The sequence below is a fragment of the Rasamsonia emersonii genome (genome assembly GCF_000968595.1).
Source record: "Rasamsonia emersonii CBS 393.64 chromosome Unknown ctg1118621760711, whole genome shotgun sequence".
NCBI classification, from domain to species: domain Eukaryota; kingdom Fungi; phylum Ascomycota; class Eurotiomycetes; order Eurotiales; family Trichocomaceae; genus Rasamsonia; species Rasamsonia emersonii.
The window spans coordinates 1-12,097 of record NW_013562788.1 but is presented as its reverse complement, the minus strand read 5'-3'; the positions used below and the strand labels follow the sequence as shown (position 1 = coordinate 12,097).

Genomic DNA, 12,097 nt, shown 5'->3' with positions numbered 1-12,097 from the left:
TTTTCCTTTTCTTCGGGTTTTGGTTGGTTTTGACCACCTCATGTCGCCATGATCTGCTCTAAGCTTTGTTGACGATCTTTCGTTAATGGGCGTCCTCTTTGAAAGAGGCTGTATGTGTGATGTGAGTCTTATTGTCTTGGCATATGTTTGTAATGAGATATTCACATATTCCCCATCCATCTTTATGCAATGATTATCCAGGTGGATACTCGTCATCGTTCGTGTGTTCTGTTCATGTCATAGTATGACGTGAGAATCAGTCTGATCCCTTCTAGCCGTGTATGACGTACTGATGAGGTCTCGCGTTTGTACTACCTGCTGGGTAGGATCGCAGAGGCAGATTGACAACAGGCCTCACAGATAGCCGGAGGATCTCGATGACGAGACCAGCAAGCCGTTAGATCCAGTTGGTCCTCGACAGGAGGTTCGACCAATCTGTTATTCCATCCTCGTGTATATCAAAATGTTAATGGTGCGATCGCAGGCTACAGTATCGATTTTACCTGTTCTGTTTGGTGCAGGAAACCACATAGCCCTGCTTGTATGGACAGGGTACCTAACTATGGGAGAAAAAAAGAGAGAGGGGAAAAGGAATATGGTTTCAGATAGGTTCCTGTTAGAAGCAGAATTGACCGTAAACATTAGCCGCGTCATGATTGGTTGACGAGCGTAGTAATTCGAAACCTCCCGTTGGATCAAACTAGCAGGCGGGCCCGGGTACCTTAGCTACCAGGCAAGGAAAAGGATGCCCTTGGTAAGGAACTGGCAAGCCATGGCACAAAGACTGGAGGAACCAACTAACGGCGGGGTTATCATCATGGGGTCGATTTGCAATCCACCACCTGGAAGCTCGTCATATCTGCTCCAAGCTACTGGACCTAATCAGCTGTTCCGGGAGTAGCAGGACTGCGGGCGAAGAGACTACCGGGTACGATTTTAACCCCTCATCCTTCACCGATTTAAGGCGTCCTCATTATTATTAATACGCTGATAACTTTGGCTGCAGTCGCTGCTCGCTTTGGGGACACTGTCTTTCTCGTTTCTATCCACGCTGCCACATTCCTGGGAGTGAGAAATTGCGATTGAAGCCGTGAAGATGACCTCTGGAGATCATGCTGCCGCCGTCGAGCCCCGAGAGGACCAGCCTCTTCTGGGACAGCCTGGAGAGGTCGTCCAGAACATCTATCGTAACTTCTTGAGCGGTGAGTTTATGCCAGATCTGATATCAGGAGCTGGAACACCCACTGATCACCAAATTAGGAACGGCTTTGGTCGCTCAGGTGGGGGTCTGGGTGGTGAGTACTCTCTCAACACGGGTACTCTATGATTCAACTTTCTAAGCAGAAAAAAAATAGCTCACTGCTGTCGTCTGGACGGCCATCTTCTCTCATGACCTGATCTTCCCCTTCTCGCCCCATCCGGTAAGCTTTGCCAAAAGGGTTCTTTTTTTCCCTGGGCTATTTCGATAATGCTAATCGAGGTCACCAGCTCCTCAACTCGGCTGCCCTGCTGCTACAGGTGCAGGCAATTCTGGTTCTGCAGCCCACGGCAACACCGCAACAGAAAACCTTGGGAACCCGCGTACACTTCGCTTTGCTGACTGTGAGCACGCTCGCCTTTATCGCAGCCTTTGTCTTCATCGAGGTCAACAAGGGCGATCACCCGCGATTGACCTCCCCTCACGGTATCCTGGGCTTGATCACCTATATCATCATCGTTCTGCAGGCGCTGGTTGGGATTGCCCAGTACTTCCTGCCCGTGGCGATCTTTGGCAGCGTGGAGAACGGCAAGAAGGTGTACAAGTACCACCGGATCAGCGGCTATGTCCTGCTCGTGCTGGAGCTGGCGACCATCTCTGCTGCCACGCAGACGACCTACAACAAGAACACACTCGGCATCAAGCTGTGGGTGGTGCTTGTGACCGCTGTCTTGGTGATCCTGGGAGTGGGGGCACGCATTAGGAAGCACAAGCTGGGTTTCTAATCTTGGCATGTTGGCAAGACGAAGATGGACCTTGCGCGAAGAACATATTGCATGAACTTCCAAGTCTACTATGTAACTGACTTGGAAGGACACCGTATAGTATATTCTATCTAACGATGCACAATCTATGATCACCCGATCACTCATGACCCGAAGCAGTCGTGATGACTGATGATATTTATTGTTTGATACAGTATGCGAAGATATGCATGGCTCCATTTATTACTCTCAACGAAATTATGATTTTGCTTTTCTCCTTCGACATTATCTTCTGCTTTTGAACGTTTGCGTTTGGAATGCAAAAGCAGCACACCGCAATGCTTCTTTAAGCGATTGACGATTCGAATAGCATAAATGCCAGTGTCTCATTTTCCTACACATGAAGCTGAGTCAGTGAAACTCATGCCCACCAAACTAGACGGGAGTTTTCGTAGCTGTAGCTGTTTTGTGGTGTGAAATATTTTTTTTTGTATTTCCTAACAAGGGGAAACGAAAATAGAGGGAGAAAAATGAAGGGCATATATATCTAAATTTAATTAATGAAAAATCTTTGCAAATTCATATCCTGTATTTGTAGGATGTTGAAGATCTGTAGTAATATTGAATGCCGCTATCCTATCTGATGGCTCACCCAAAGAACGCTACTCCGACAGTCCGAACCTTCTCCTCCGCAGTCTTGACTCTCGAGTCTCGACAGACACAACACTCCGTCACCACCACTCCTCGCCCAATGGCCCCTTCCAGAGCCCCGACCGTGGCCGTCAGCCGATGGAGCCGTTGCCTCCGACGCAATTTCACCACCTCCTCCCTTCGAAGCGGTGACGCGTCTCGCCCTCCGACCGCACCCAAACCGGTCCCGGACGTCAAGTTCATCCGAGATAATGCGGAGCTCTTCTCGCGGAATTGCATCGATCGCAACTACGCGGCACACGCCGAGTACCCCTACCGAATCCTGCAACTGTCCAAGGAGGCGAGACAGCTGGTCGAGGAGCTCAAAAAGCCCCGGAATGAGATCAAGAAGGTGGAGAGGTCGATAGCGCAGGTGGCCGCGCAGGGCGGGCAATCGCCAGAGAACAAGGAACAGCTCGAGACGCTCCGTCAGGAGGCGCAGCGATTGAAGAGTGAGACCGAAGCAAAGACGTTGCGGAAAGCGCAGATTGATGAAGAAATCCAGCGGCTGGCTCTGGCTTTGCCCAACCTCTCCTCCCCGGAGACGCCCATCGGCGAGGAACCGCGGCTCGTTCGATACATCAATTTCGATCCAGAAAATCCTCCATCGTGGGCCAACCAGCCTGACCCGAGTCGTTCTCACGTCTCCATCGGTGCCTCTCTCGGCCTCATCGACTTCACCAGCTCCGCGACATCGACCGGGTGGGGATGGTATTTTCTGACAAATGAAGGGGCCTTGCTGGAGCATGCTCTTGTCCAGTATGCAATGAGTGTTGCCCTCCGCCGCGGCTGGAAGGCCGTCTCTCCCCCTTCGCTCGTCTATTCGTATATTGCGGAGGCATGCGGGTTCCAACCGCGGGACCGGAACGACGAACAGCAGATCTGGTCCATTGAGCAGACCGAGAAGGAAAAGGCCAAGCCGCAGCGTTCGCTGGCCGGGACTGCGGAGATTCCACTGGCGGCCATGTACGCTGGACGGGATATTGATGTGTCCGAGTTGCCGATCAAGCTGGTGGGCGCCAGCCGGTGCTACCGCGCTGAGGCGGGAGCTCGGGGCGTTGACACCAAGGGGCTCTATCGGGTGCACGAGTTCACCAAGGTAGAACTGTTCGGATGGGCGGACAATATCCGGACAAATTCTGATGCCACTCCTGCTTCTGTGACTTCCAATCCGATGACGGATGATCTTTTCAACAACCTGCTGGACACTCAGACGGAGATCCTGGGTTCTCTCGGTCTGCCGTGCCGCGTGTTGGAGATGCCGACGACGGATCTGGGAGCGAGCGCGGCCCGTAAGCGCGACATCGAGGTTCTGTTCCCTTCCCGGATACGACTGTCGTCTGAATTCAAGCCCGATCTCGAGACGGGTTGGGGAGAGGTAACCTCAGCGTCGATCTGCACGGACTATCAGAGCCGGCGATTGGGAACGCGGGTTCGGGGAGGCGAGGAGAAGAACTCGCGGTACCCTCACACGGTGAACGGGACGGCAATGGCGGTTCCTCGGGTGCTGGCTGCCATATTAGAGAACGGCTGGGACGAGAAGAGGGGGGTTGTGGTGGTGCCAGAGGTGCTGAGGAAATGGATGGGGGGGTTGGAGGTGATTGAGAGACGACAGTCATAGACTCTCTCTTCCTTCTCACCCCATGCGATGTTCCAGCAGTGATTATGGATGAGGCATATGTATATTAGATAGGATGTGTGCTGTACTATATACACATGTAACCTCTCAGTCCCAATAGACTAAATAGTCTTTTGCCTTTTCTTTCCACTCCCTCCCTTTTTATTCTTCTTTATTTGTTTCAACTCAGTCTCCTTCAAACAAACAGGCTAGATCAGTCAGATCCCAAGATTAGTTCAAGTCACATGGGATCCCTTCTAATGGGCGTCGTTGTCTTTCTTTGTATAGTAGGAAACACTCACTTTGCCCCAACCCTTTTAGGTAGGTAAGCTGGAAGAGAACATTCCAGGAAACTGAACAAAGCAAGGACTTGGTCAATGCTCACTTTGTCCAGCCCTAAGCTCAGACTCAAAGACTTACTGATATGATACCAAACCTGGAGAGAGTGAGGGTTTGGTCAAACACTCACTTTACCCGACCTATTAACCCCAACAACCCTAACTCCACCCTCCTCCCCTGCTCAGATTACCCTAATCTAACTATGATTAGATATTTAAATTAGTACCTAGGTACCTTACGGCCCTTACCTATAGGTTGGACAAAGTGAGGGTTTGACCATTCTTACTAATAATTTACCACTACTAGGTCAGGTCAGGTCAGGTCAGGGCAGGGCAGGTCAGATGAGGTTACCTATAGGCCGGAAAAAGTGAGCAGTTGATGTCAGTCAGACCAGATAGACAGACTAGCTTGAGGCTCAAGTCAGATTATCTATGGGTTGGAGAAAGTAGGTGTTTGAGGTTGAGGTAAGATGCTCACTGTACAGTTAACTAATTTGAAGTCTATAATCCATCTGACATGTGACAACAGCCTTGTCAATCTCCTATTGGGTGCTAAGGCTTGCAGCTGCAATGCTTATGTAAAATGCACAAACGGCTGCAACATTTATTTCCTTAAAGTATAGGAGAAGATATCCTTGTTGGACAAGACTTCAGGCTGAAGATGGAGTTGCTTCCTGTGTGACGGACCGGTGGGTACGGAACCTCCCTAAGGGAAGGAAACTGGCAGTCTGGGCCATGGCCATCGGCGAGCTCCGATCCTCTCTCATCGCAGGCACACTCCGGCCAGCAAGCCGAGTCAGAGGTCTCTGGACCAGTGTACAGCGTGGCGAGGGGATTCTGAGCTTTTGTTTAGTCTCATTGTGCGACTGTCAAAGCCAATTTCTGCTATTCGAGGAATTGAGTCATTTTAATGGTGTCACAGGCAGGAAAGCCAGAGCACGCGACGCTGATAAGATAACGGCCTGCCCCTCATCTCCTGCGCTATTTCTCTCTCCACCCCCTCTCTTTCTTTCTTTTTATAGGAAGAAAAGAAAAAGAAAGGTCGATTATCAATTGAATTCAATTGAATTCTGTGCAGCGTCAATTCTCCTATTGTCCACTTCCTGATTGTTGCCACCATGGCTTCTCCTACCCGGATTGCGTCCGACCAGATCGACACCGTCTTCGCCCGTACCACCAACCTCGCTTCGTCCGCCCTCAACACCGTCGTGCTCGCCTGCTCCAATGAATACTTCGCCGCGGCCTCGAACCTGCTCACGCCCACCCCGCCCATCCACCGGCCGGGGGTGTTCGTGCACACAGGCGCCTGGTACGACGGGTGGGAGACGCGGCGGCACAACCCTGAACCATACGACTGGGTCGTGATCAAGCTGGGCGTTGCGAGCGGCGCCATCGAGGGCGTCGAGGTCGACACGGCCTACTTTGTCGGGAACTACGGCGAGAAGGCGGCGCTGGAGGCTACGTACGCCCCGGATGTCAGCGACGAGGAGATCGCCAAACCTGACTATAAAGGATGGACGACCATCCTGCCTCCTCAGCCCTGCGGCCCCTCGCAGCGTCAGGCCTGGAAGCTGACCAACTATGACCCGGCCAACCCTACCCCCTACACGCATGTCCGTCTCCTGATGTACCCCGACGGAGGGTTCGCCCGGTTGCGACTCTACGGCCATGCGATCCCCCCACCGCTGCCTGCCGCGGCAGCAGCTGACCCGACAGCACGGCCGGTGGAAGAGCTCTCGTCCGCGCTGCTCGGAGGACTGGCGCTCGCGGCGTCAGATCAGCACTACACGCCGTGCTCAAACCTGCTGCTTCCAGGCCGGGGCAAGGACATGGGCGACGGGTGGGAGACAGCACGCTCGCGGGCGCCAGGACACGTCGACTGGGCGATCATCCGCCTGGGACTGCCGGGCTCAGTGAGCAAGGTGGTGGTCGACACGAAAGACTTCCGGGGTAACTTCCCGCGCGCGATCCGGGTGCATGGACTCGTCCGGAGCGACGCGGACGCACTTAACGGACAGGAACCCGGCCACGACCACCCCGGATGGGTGGAGCTGGTAAAGGGGGAGAAACCCACGCAGGCCGACACGGAGCATGTCTTCGAGGGCGCCGATCTGGCGGCCGGTGGCGAGGACACTCGTGTCTTCACGCACGTCAAGCTGACCCTCGTGCCGGACGGAGGAGTCAAGCGGTTGCGCATTTTTGGGCGGAGGGCAGTTTGATTTCGTCCTTGAGATCTGTATATATCTCTGTATATAGTTGCCGACTATCAGCAAGAAAATAAAAAAAAGAATTACGAGTAAGGCATTGTTGCAGAAAAGTTCCTCCCTTAGTTCTACTGCTTAGTCTACTAATATTTGAGTTCAGAAGAGATTAAGAGTAAATACCTTCTACGTACATACGCACAGTACATACATAAATAAATTCGTTTTATCGCTATATTCGAACGCCGTCCCAATTCCCTCTGCACAACGAAATCTAATAAATCGCAGAATCAAGGCCGAGAAACATATCCGTCATAAACCTCGTGGGATATCCAGGAAGAAAAATGCAGCCCAACTCCAACGCATACGCCAGAACTAGCAGACCCAAATCGTTCATACTTCCAATGCCAACAGGTGACGATCTCCCATCATTATCATGTCCCGCAGATAGATCCTCTGAAAAAACAAAGCCCACAATAAAAATAATATAAGAATTATGTCGTAGAAGTATAGAAGAAGAATGGCGTTGAACGAAAAAAAAATGAAGATATCAAAGTAGTGCAGGGCCCGCTCACGAACTCTGCGTATCGATACTCTCCGTCCGAGTTTTAGATTCATCCGACACGCCATTTGCAGACGTGTCCGATCGTGTGCTGCCATCAGGGAGTTGTTGGCTGTCCTGCGGTGGCTCCTGTGACGGTTCCTGCAATGGCCCCTGCGATGGCTCTTGTGAAGGCCCCTGTGAAGGCCCCTGTGAAGGCTCCTGTGAAGGCCCCTGTGAAGGCTCTTGTGAAGGGTCTTGTGAAGGCTCCTGCGATGACGACTCGTCGTCCGCGATGACCGCACTGACGTTGCTGGTCGCAGATGCGTAGCTGCTCGGCGTGCCCGCCCCATCAGTACTCATGTCGCTGCTGCTCTGCGTGACGGGTCGGCGGCGCAGCTTCGTCTGCGGCACTGGAGCCAAGTACTGATCAAGCATCTCACTCAGTACGCCCGACCGCACCGGTTTCGCAAGGTAGTTGTTCATGCCCGCGTCGAGGCACTTCTCGCGATCACCTTCAATAGCGCTCGCTGTCATGGCGATCACCAAAGCCTCATTCACATTCGGATCTTCGTCTCGCCGGATCTCACGCGTCGCATTATATCCGTCCAGAACCGGCATCTGGACGTCCATCAAAACAACATGGAACGGCCGTCCTTCTTTCGAACGCTGCCGGAGCGCTTCCACAGCCTGCTGTCCGTCGCTGAAAGCCTCGCTTTGCAATCCTAGCCCCCGGACGAACTGGACGGCAATCTTCTGGTTGATCGGGTTATCCTCCGCGATACAGACTCGAATCTGATCTCGAGGAATCGTCGTGAGGTCCCGGGCCACCGGCTTGGGTGGACTCCGAACCTGAACTTGGTTGAAATTCTGTGACCATGGTGCCTTCACGATCGCCTCCTTTGGAGCTTTGTTGAAGACCAGCTGGAATGTCACCGTCGTGCCGACGCCAGGGGTCGAATCCAGCCAGATCAGCCCTCCAAGGACATCTTCGATAATGGCCTTGCAGATGCTCAACCCAAGCCCGCTGCCGCCGTACGACCTCGCCGTGGAACTATCTGCCTGTGAGAAGGGTCGGAAGAGCCGCGACTTGTGCTCCTCCGGGATTCCAATACCGGTATCTTGCACAGAACATTCCAGCCGTACTCGACCCTTGCCCTCACGTGTCACCTTGGCCCTCACTGTGACGGATCCTTTGGGTGTGAACTTGTAACTGTTGCTGAGAAGATTCATGAAGATCTGATGGAGACGGACCGGATCTCCAAGGACGACCAAGTCCGGCGGAACCTTGTCCAGATCCTCGATCGTCTGCAAGCCTCGGTCGCGGTGCGTATATCGAAGCGCGCGGACAACTTCGCTGATCGTCTCTCTCAGGTTCAAAGGCACTGTCGAGATCTTCATCTTCCCAGCCTCGAGTTTCGAAAAGTCCAAGATGTCGTTGATGAGCGTCAGCAGTGTGTCGGCACAGACCCGGATGGACTCCACATAGCCATCCTGCTCCTTGTCCAGTTTCGTCCCCTTCAGCAATTCAGAAAGTCCAATGACGCCGTTCATCGGCGTACGCAGGTCGTGGGACACGTTGGCCAGGAAGATAGACTTGGCCTTGGCCGCATCATCCTTGAGCTTGACATTGCGATTCGCTTCGGCTTCCGCGACCTTGGCTTTCTGCTCCGCCTCGCGAGCCTGGGCCAGAGCGCGCTTTTGTGTTTCAACCATGGCAGCATTCGTCGCGCTATTATCATCAGTAAGTCAACGCATACAAAGTAAAAGAAAGAAAAAGGGTTAAAAAAAAAAGCGATAAACTCACCTGACTTTGCGAGCTTTGCGAAACAGTAACGCATTGGCAAGGGAAATCCCGGCCTGGTTGCAGAGTAGACGGAGCACAACTACGTTACGTTGCGTGAACGAATTGGGCTTTCCTTCGATATGGATGACTCCAAGTAGATTATCAGCTTGGACGATTGGCAATGCTATGACAGATCGGCCGAGCGGATAGCGTGCTTGGTATGCGTCGCTGACAATCGAGAAACGGTCATCCTCAAGGACATTGTGAACGAGCACCTCTTCCCGAGTGCGAAGAGTATAATGAGAGATCTGCTGAGCGATCTTATCCTCCATTTCCGAGAAGGGAAGACCATCCGGGAACGCTGTCTGTCCATTCTCCAGGTCTCCAGTCGCGGCAATCGCGTAGCCCATATCTTCAAACTCCGTGGCAATAACTGCCAAATCCGAGCCATTGCACGACTCCAGAATGATCTCAATCATCTTCGTCAGGAGTTTATCGAATTGCAGCTCCGAGGACATCACTTGACTGAACTCGAGAATGCTGGACAGGTCGATGATATCTAGTTTCCGATCAGTAGGTGTTTGCACGATGACCGACAAACTACACTCACCTAGCCCGACACTGGAGATGTCTAGAGATCCTTCACCTGCGGAGGGCTCATTGTGTTCTAGCCACTGCTTCTTCCTGTCATCTTCCATGGGCGGTGGAACAGGCTCTGGTGGTGCGTTACGAGTGATGCCGACAAGAGAATCTACAGTTTGACAACCAACATCATTACTTCGGGATGTTGTTGCCGTTTTCAGCAGCCACTCGTGTTTTTCAGAGAGCTGTGCGGCCTTCCCAGTGGCGCTGATGCTGGTCCATGCAGCAATAGCTTCTTTAATCATGGCCCGCGCAGGTCGTTTGGCTCCTCGCCGAACAAGGAAATCACCTGTCACACTACGTTAGACGCTGAAAGCGGATAATCTCGAATTATTTGAGGCTACTCACCATAGAGCTCAAGAGCCAGAGCTTCCTCCAAAGGCCATCCATGAATTTCGCAATGGTCGATCGCAGCCTGACACAGCTTAGCTCAACCCTGTCATTGTCATTCCTATAGGACTGACTTACTTCGTAGGCAAGTATAGCTGAATCGAATTCTTGCCTGACCTCACAGAGTAACGCCTCCAAAAGCAAGGACCACATGCCATAGTTCGCGTCACAGGCGCTTCTGGCAAAGTCGATCACGGCCTTGTACTTTAACACATCGTCAAGGCGCGAATCCAGGTCGCTACAACCGGGATTATCGAAGTGCTGGGTGAGAATGGAGAGCGCCAGGTAGAAGTGGATCAAATAAGATATTCGCATGGACCATAGTCTGTCCACGGATTCCATCATATCTGTACCAACCTCGATGGCTTTCTCGTGGTGTCCATACACGTACAGGGGAATCATTGCAAGGCCCCAGTAGACGTCCCGGGGCCGATCTGCGCGCGTCGCATGCACATCTATAAACTCCATGAACTCATAAGTCTTGTGATACTCGTCCGACATGATATAAGCTGGCACCTGCCAGGAGGTTTTGCCTTGCAGGGCTCGCGCGACTTGCTTTACTGCTACAAGGATTACTCCCCCACGTGTATCGTGCACCCAGTCGTCGAGTTCCTCGGGCGTTTCGGTACAGAAAGTTTCTAGCTCGGACATATCATGGCCCAGATACAATCGAGCAGCAGCCATAGAGGCGAAACTCAGGAGCATTGGATGGGGATCTCCGCCTGCAAAGGAAGCTTCCACCGCATGCTCCAGCGTGGGAAGAGCCATCCGGAGCGGAACTCGCAGATGTTCAACCATTGAGGTTTGGATCGTGAGACCGGCGCCTCGCGACCACAAGTCCGCGTGCTGGTCGTACAGCAGGACCGCCAAGTCGCTCATTCTGGCGCCTAACTCTTGATCCTTGTAACGACTGTATGCGACCATGGCCAAATGAGTACAGCCGAGGCCGATCTGCGTGAAGCGGCCGCTGAAGAGATGAATCTTGATCATCTCGATCGCCATGTGTAGGAAGGTCAGAGCGTCCCCCCAGAACGCTACTGCCATTGCCTCGGCCAGAACACTTCCGATTGCCACCACATTCTTGTCCTCGCTCACCGGTTTTTGTATCTCACTCTCAAAATTGATGCTCTTGAGATGGTGTCGGAGTCGATCGAAGGCGGCGTCACATTGCTCATACGACGTGGGTTGGCGGATGTGCACCCCAAGTTCCTCCAAGCTGGTGAGCAGTGAATCCATCGCGCGATTATGATCGCCAAGTTGAGAGTGGATCTTGCTCTTGAGAATCCAAGCCCTGGCTTTCCCTGCAGGAGTCTTGGCGTGCTGAAAGAGCTCGGAGAGTAGCTTGAAGGCTTCTTCGTTCTGACCTTGATACCACAGCATCTCTGCCGTCAATATATGGAGTTGCCGGGTTTCCTCATAGTCTACGTCTGGAAGACTATCGTTCCAACAGTCGGTTTGGAGAAGCTCGAGGCAGTTGCGTAAAAACCAGAGGGCTGTCGGCCGTGCTCCCGACCGGACTGCCATCTGCGCCGCATCACGCAACACTTTTCTATAGCAGGCTCTGTCCTCGACTCGATCCTTGATGAGACGCGAGGCTTGACAGATGTGACGCGCTTTCGAGTAGAGAGTCTTATCGTCGGGACAATACTTCATCATGGTTTGTGCAATGATGAAATTCATCTTCTCGACGTTGTGACATTCCCTCAGGGACGACACGGCATGAACGAATCGGTCATGCGCGAACCTATACGCTGTGTCAATATGTCTTTTTTTTTCACTCCCTAAACAAGGACTATACTCACCGGAACTCATCGTCAGTCTCCCCGGGTAAAATGAGGTACGACTGAACTAGGAACTGGAGGCCGGCGACTATATCGGCTTCCGAGCGTAGGGGCTCTGTTGGGACTACAAAACCCTCACCGCCGTCGT

The 12,097-nt window shown here is 52.7% G+C and overlaps 4 protein-coding genes across 4 annotated transcripts; 3 read left to right on the top strand and 1 right to left on the bottom strand.

Moving 5' to 3' along the window:
• Positions 1-1,096: 1,096 nt before the first annotated feature.
• On the top strand, positions 1,097-1,983 carry T310_8328 (Uncharacterized protein; the record flags this gene model as incomplete). Its single annotated transcript, XM_013468892.1, has 4 exons — positions 1,097-1,202; positions 1,261-1,295; positions 1,356-1,421; positions 1,525-1,983. The coding sequence occupies 4 exons, from the start codon at positions 1,097-1,099 to the stop codon at positions 1,981-1,983; spliced, it is 666 nt and encodes a 221-aa protein (XP_013324346.1).
• A 730-nt stretch (positions 1,984-2,713) lies between these two features.
• Positions 2,714-4,273, top strand: T310_8327 (Serine--tRNA ligase; the record flags this gene model as incomplete). Its single annotated transcript, XM_013468891.1, has 1 exon — positions 2,714-4,273. The coding sequence occupies one exon, from the start codon at positions 2,714-2,716 to the stop codon at positions 4,271-4,273; it is 1,560 nt and encodes a 519-aa protein (XP_013324345.1).
• Positions 4,274-5,726: 1,453 nt separating this feature from the next.
• On the top strand, positions 5,727-6,827 carry T310_8326 (Allantoicase; the record flags this gene model as incomplete). Its single annotated transcript, XM_013468890.1, has 1 exon — positions 5,727-6,827. The coding sequence occupies one exon, from the start codon at positions 5,727-5,729 to the stop codon at positions 6,825-6,827; it is 1,101 nt and encodes a 366-aa protein (XP_013324344.1).
• Positions 6,828-7,380: 553 nt separating this feature from the next.
• T310_8325 (Sensor histidine kinase/response regulator) lies at positions 7,381-11,404 on the bottom strand (the record flags this gene model as incomplete). Its single annotated transcript, XM_013468889.1, has 5 exons — positions 7,381-9,082; positions 9,158-9,695; positions 9,747-9,887; positions 10,127-10,193; positions 10,247-11,404. The coding sequence occupies 5 exons, from the start codon at positions 11,402-11,404 to the stop codon at positions 7,381-7,383; spliced, it is 3,606 nt and encodes a 1,201-aa protein (XP_013324343.1).
• Between the last annotated feature and the right edge of the window lie 693 nt (positions 11,405-12,097).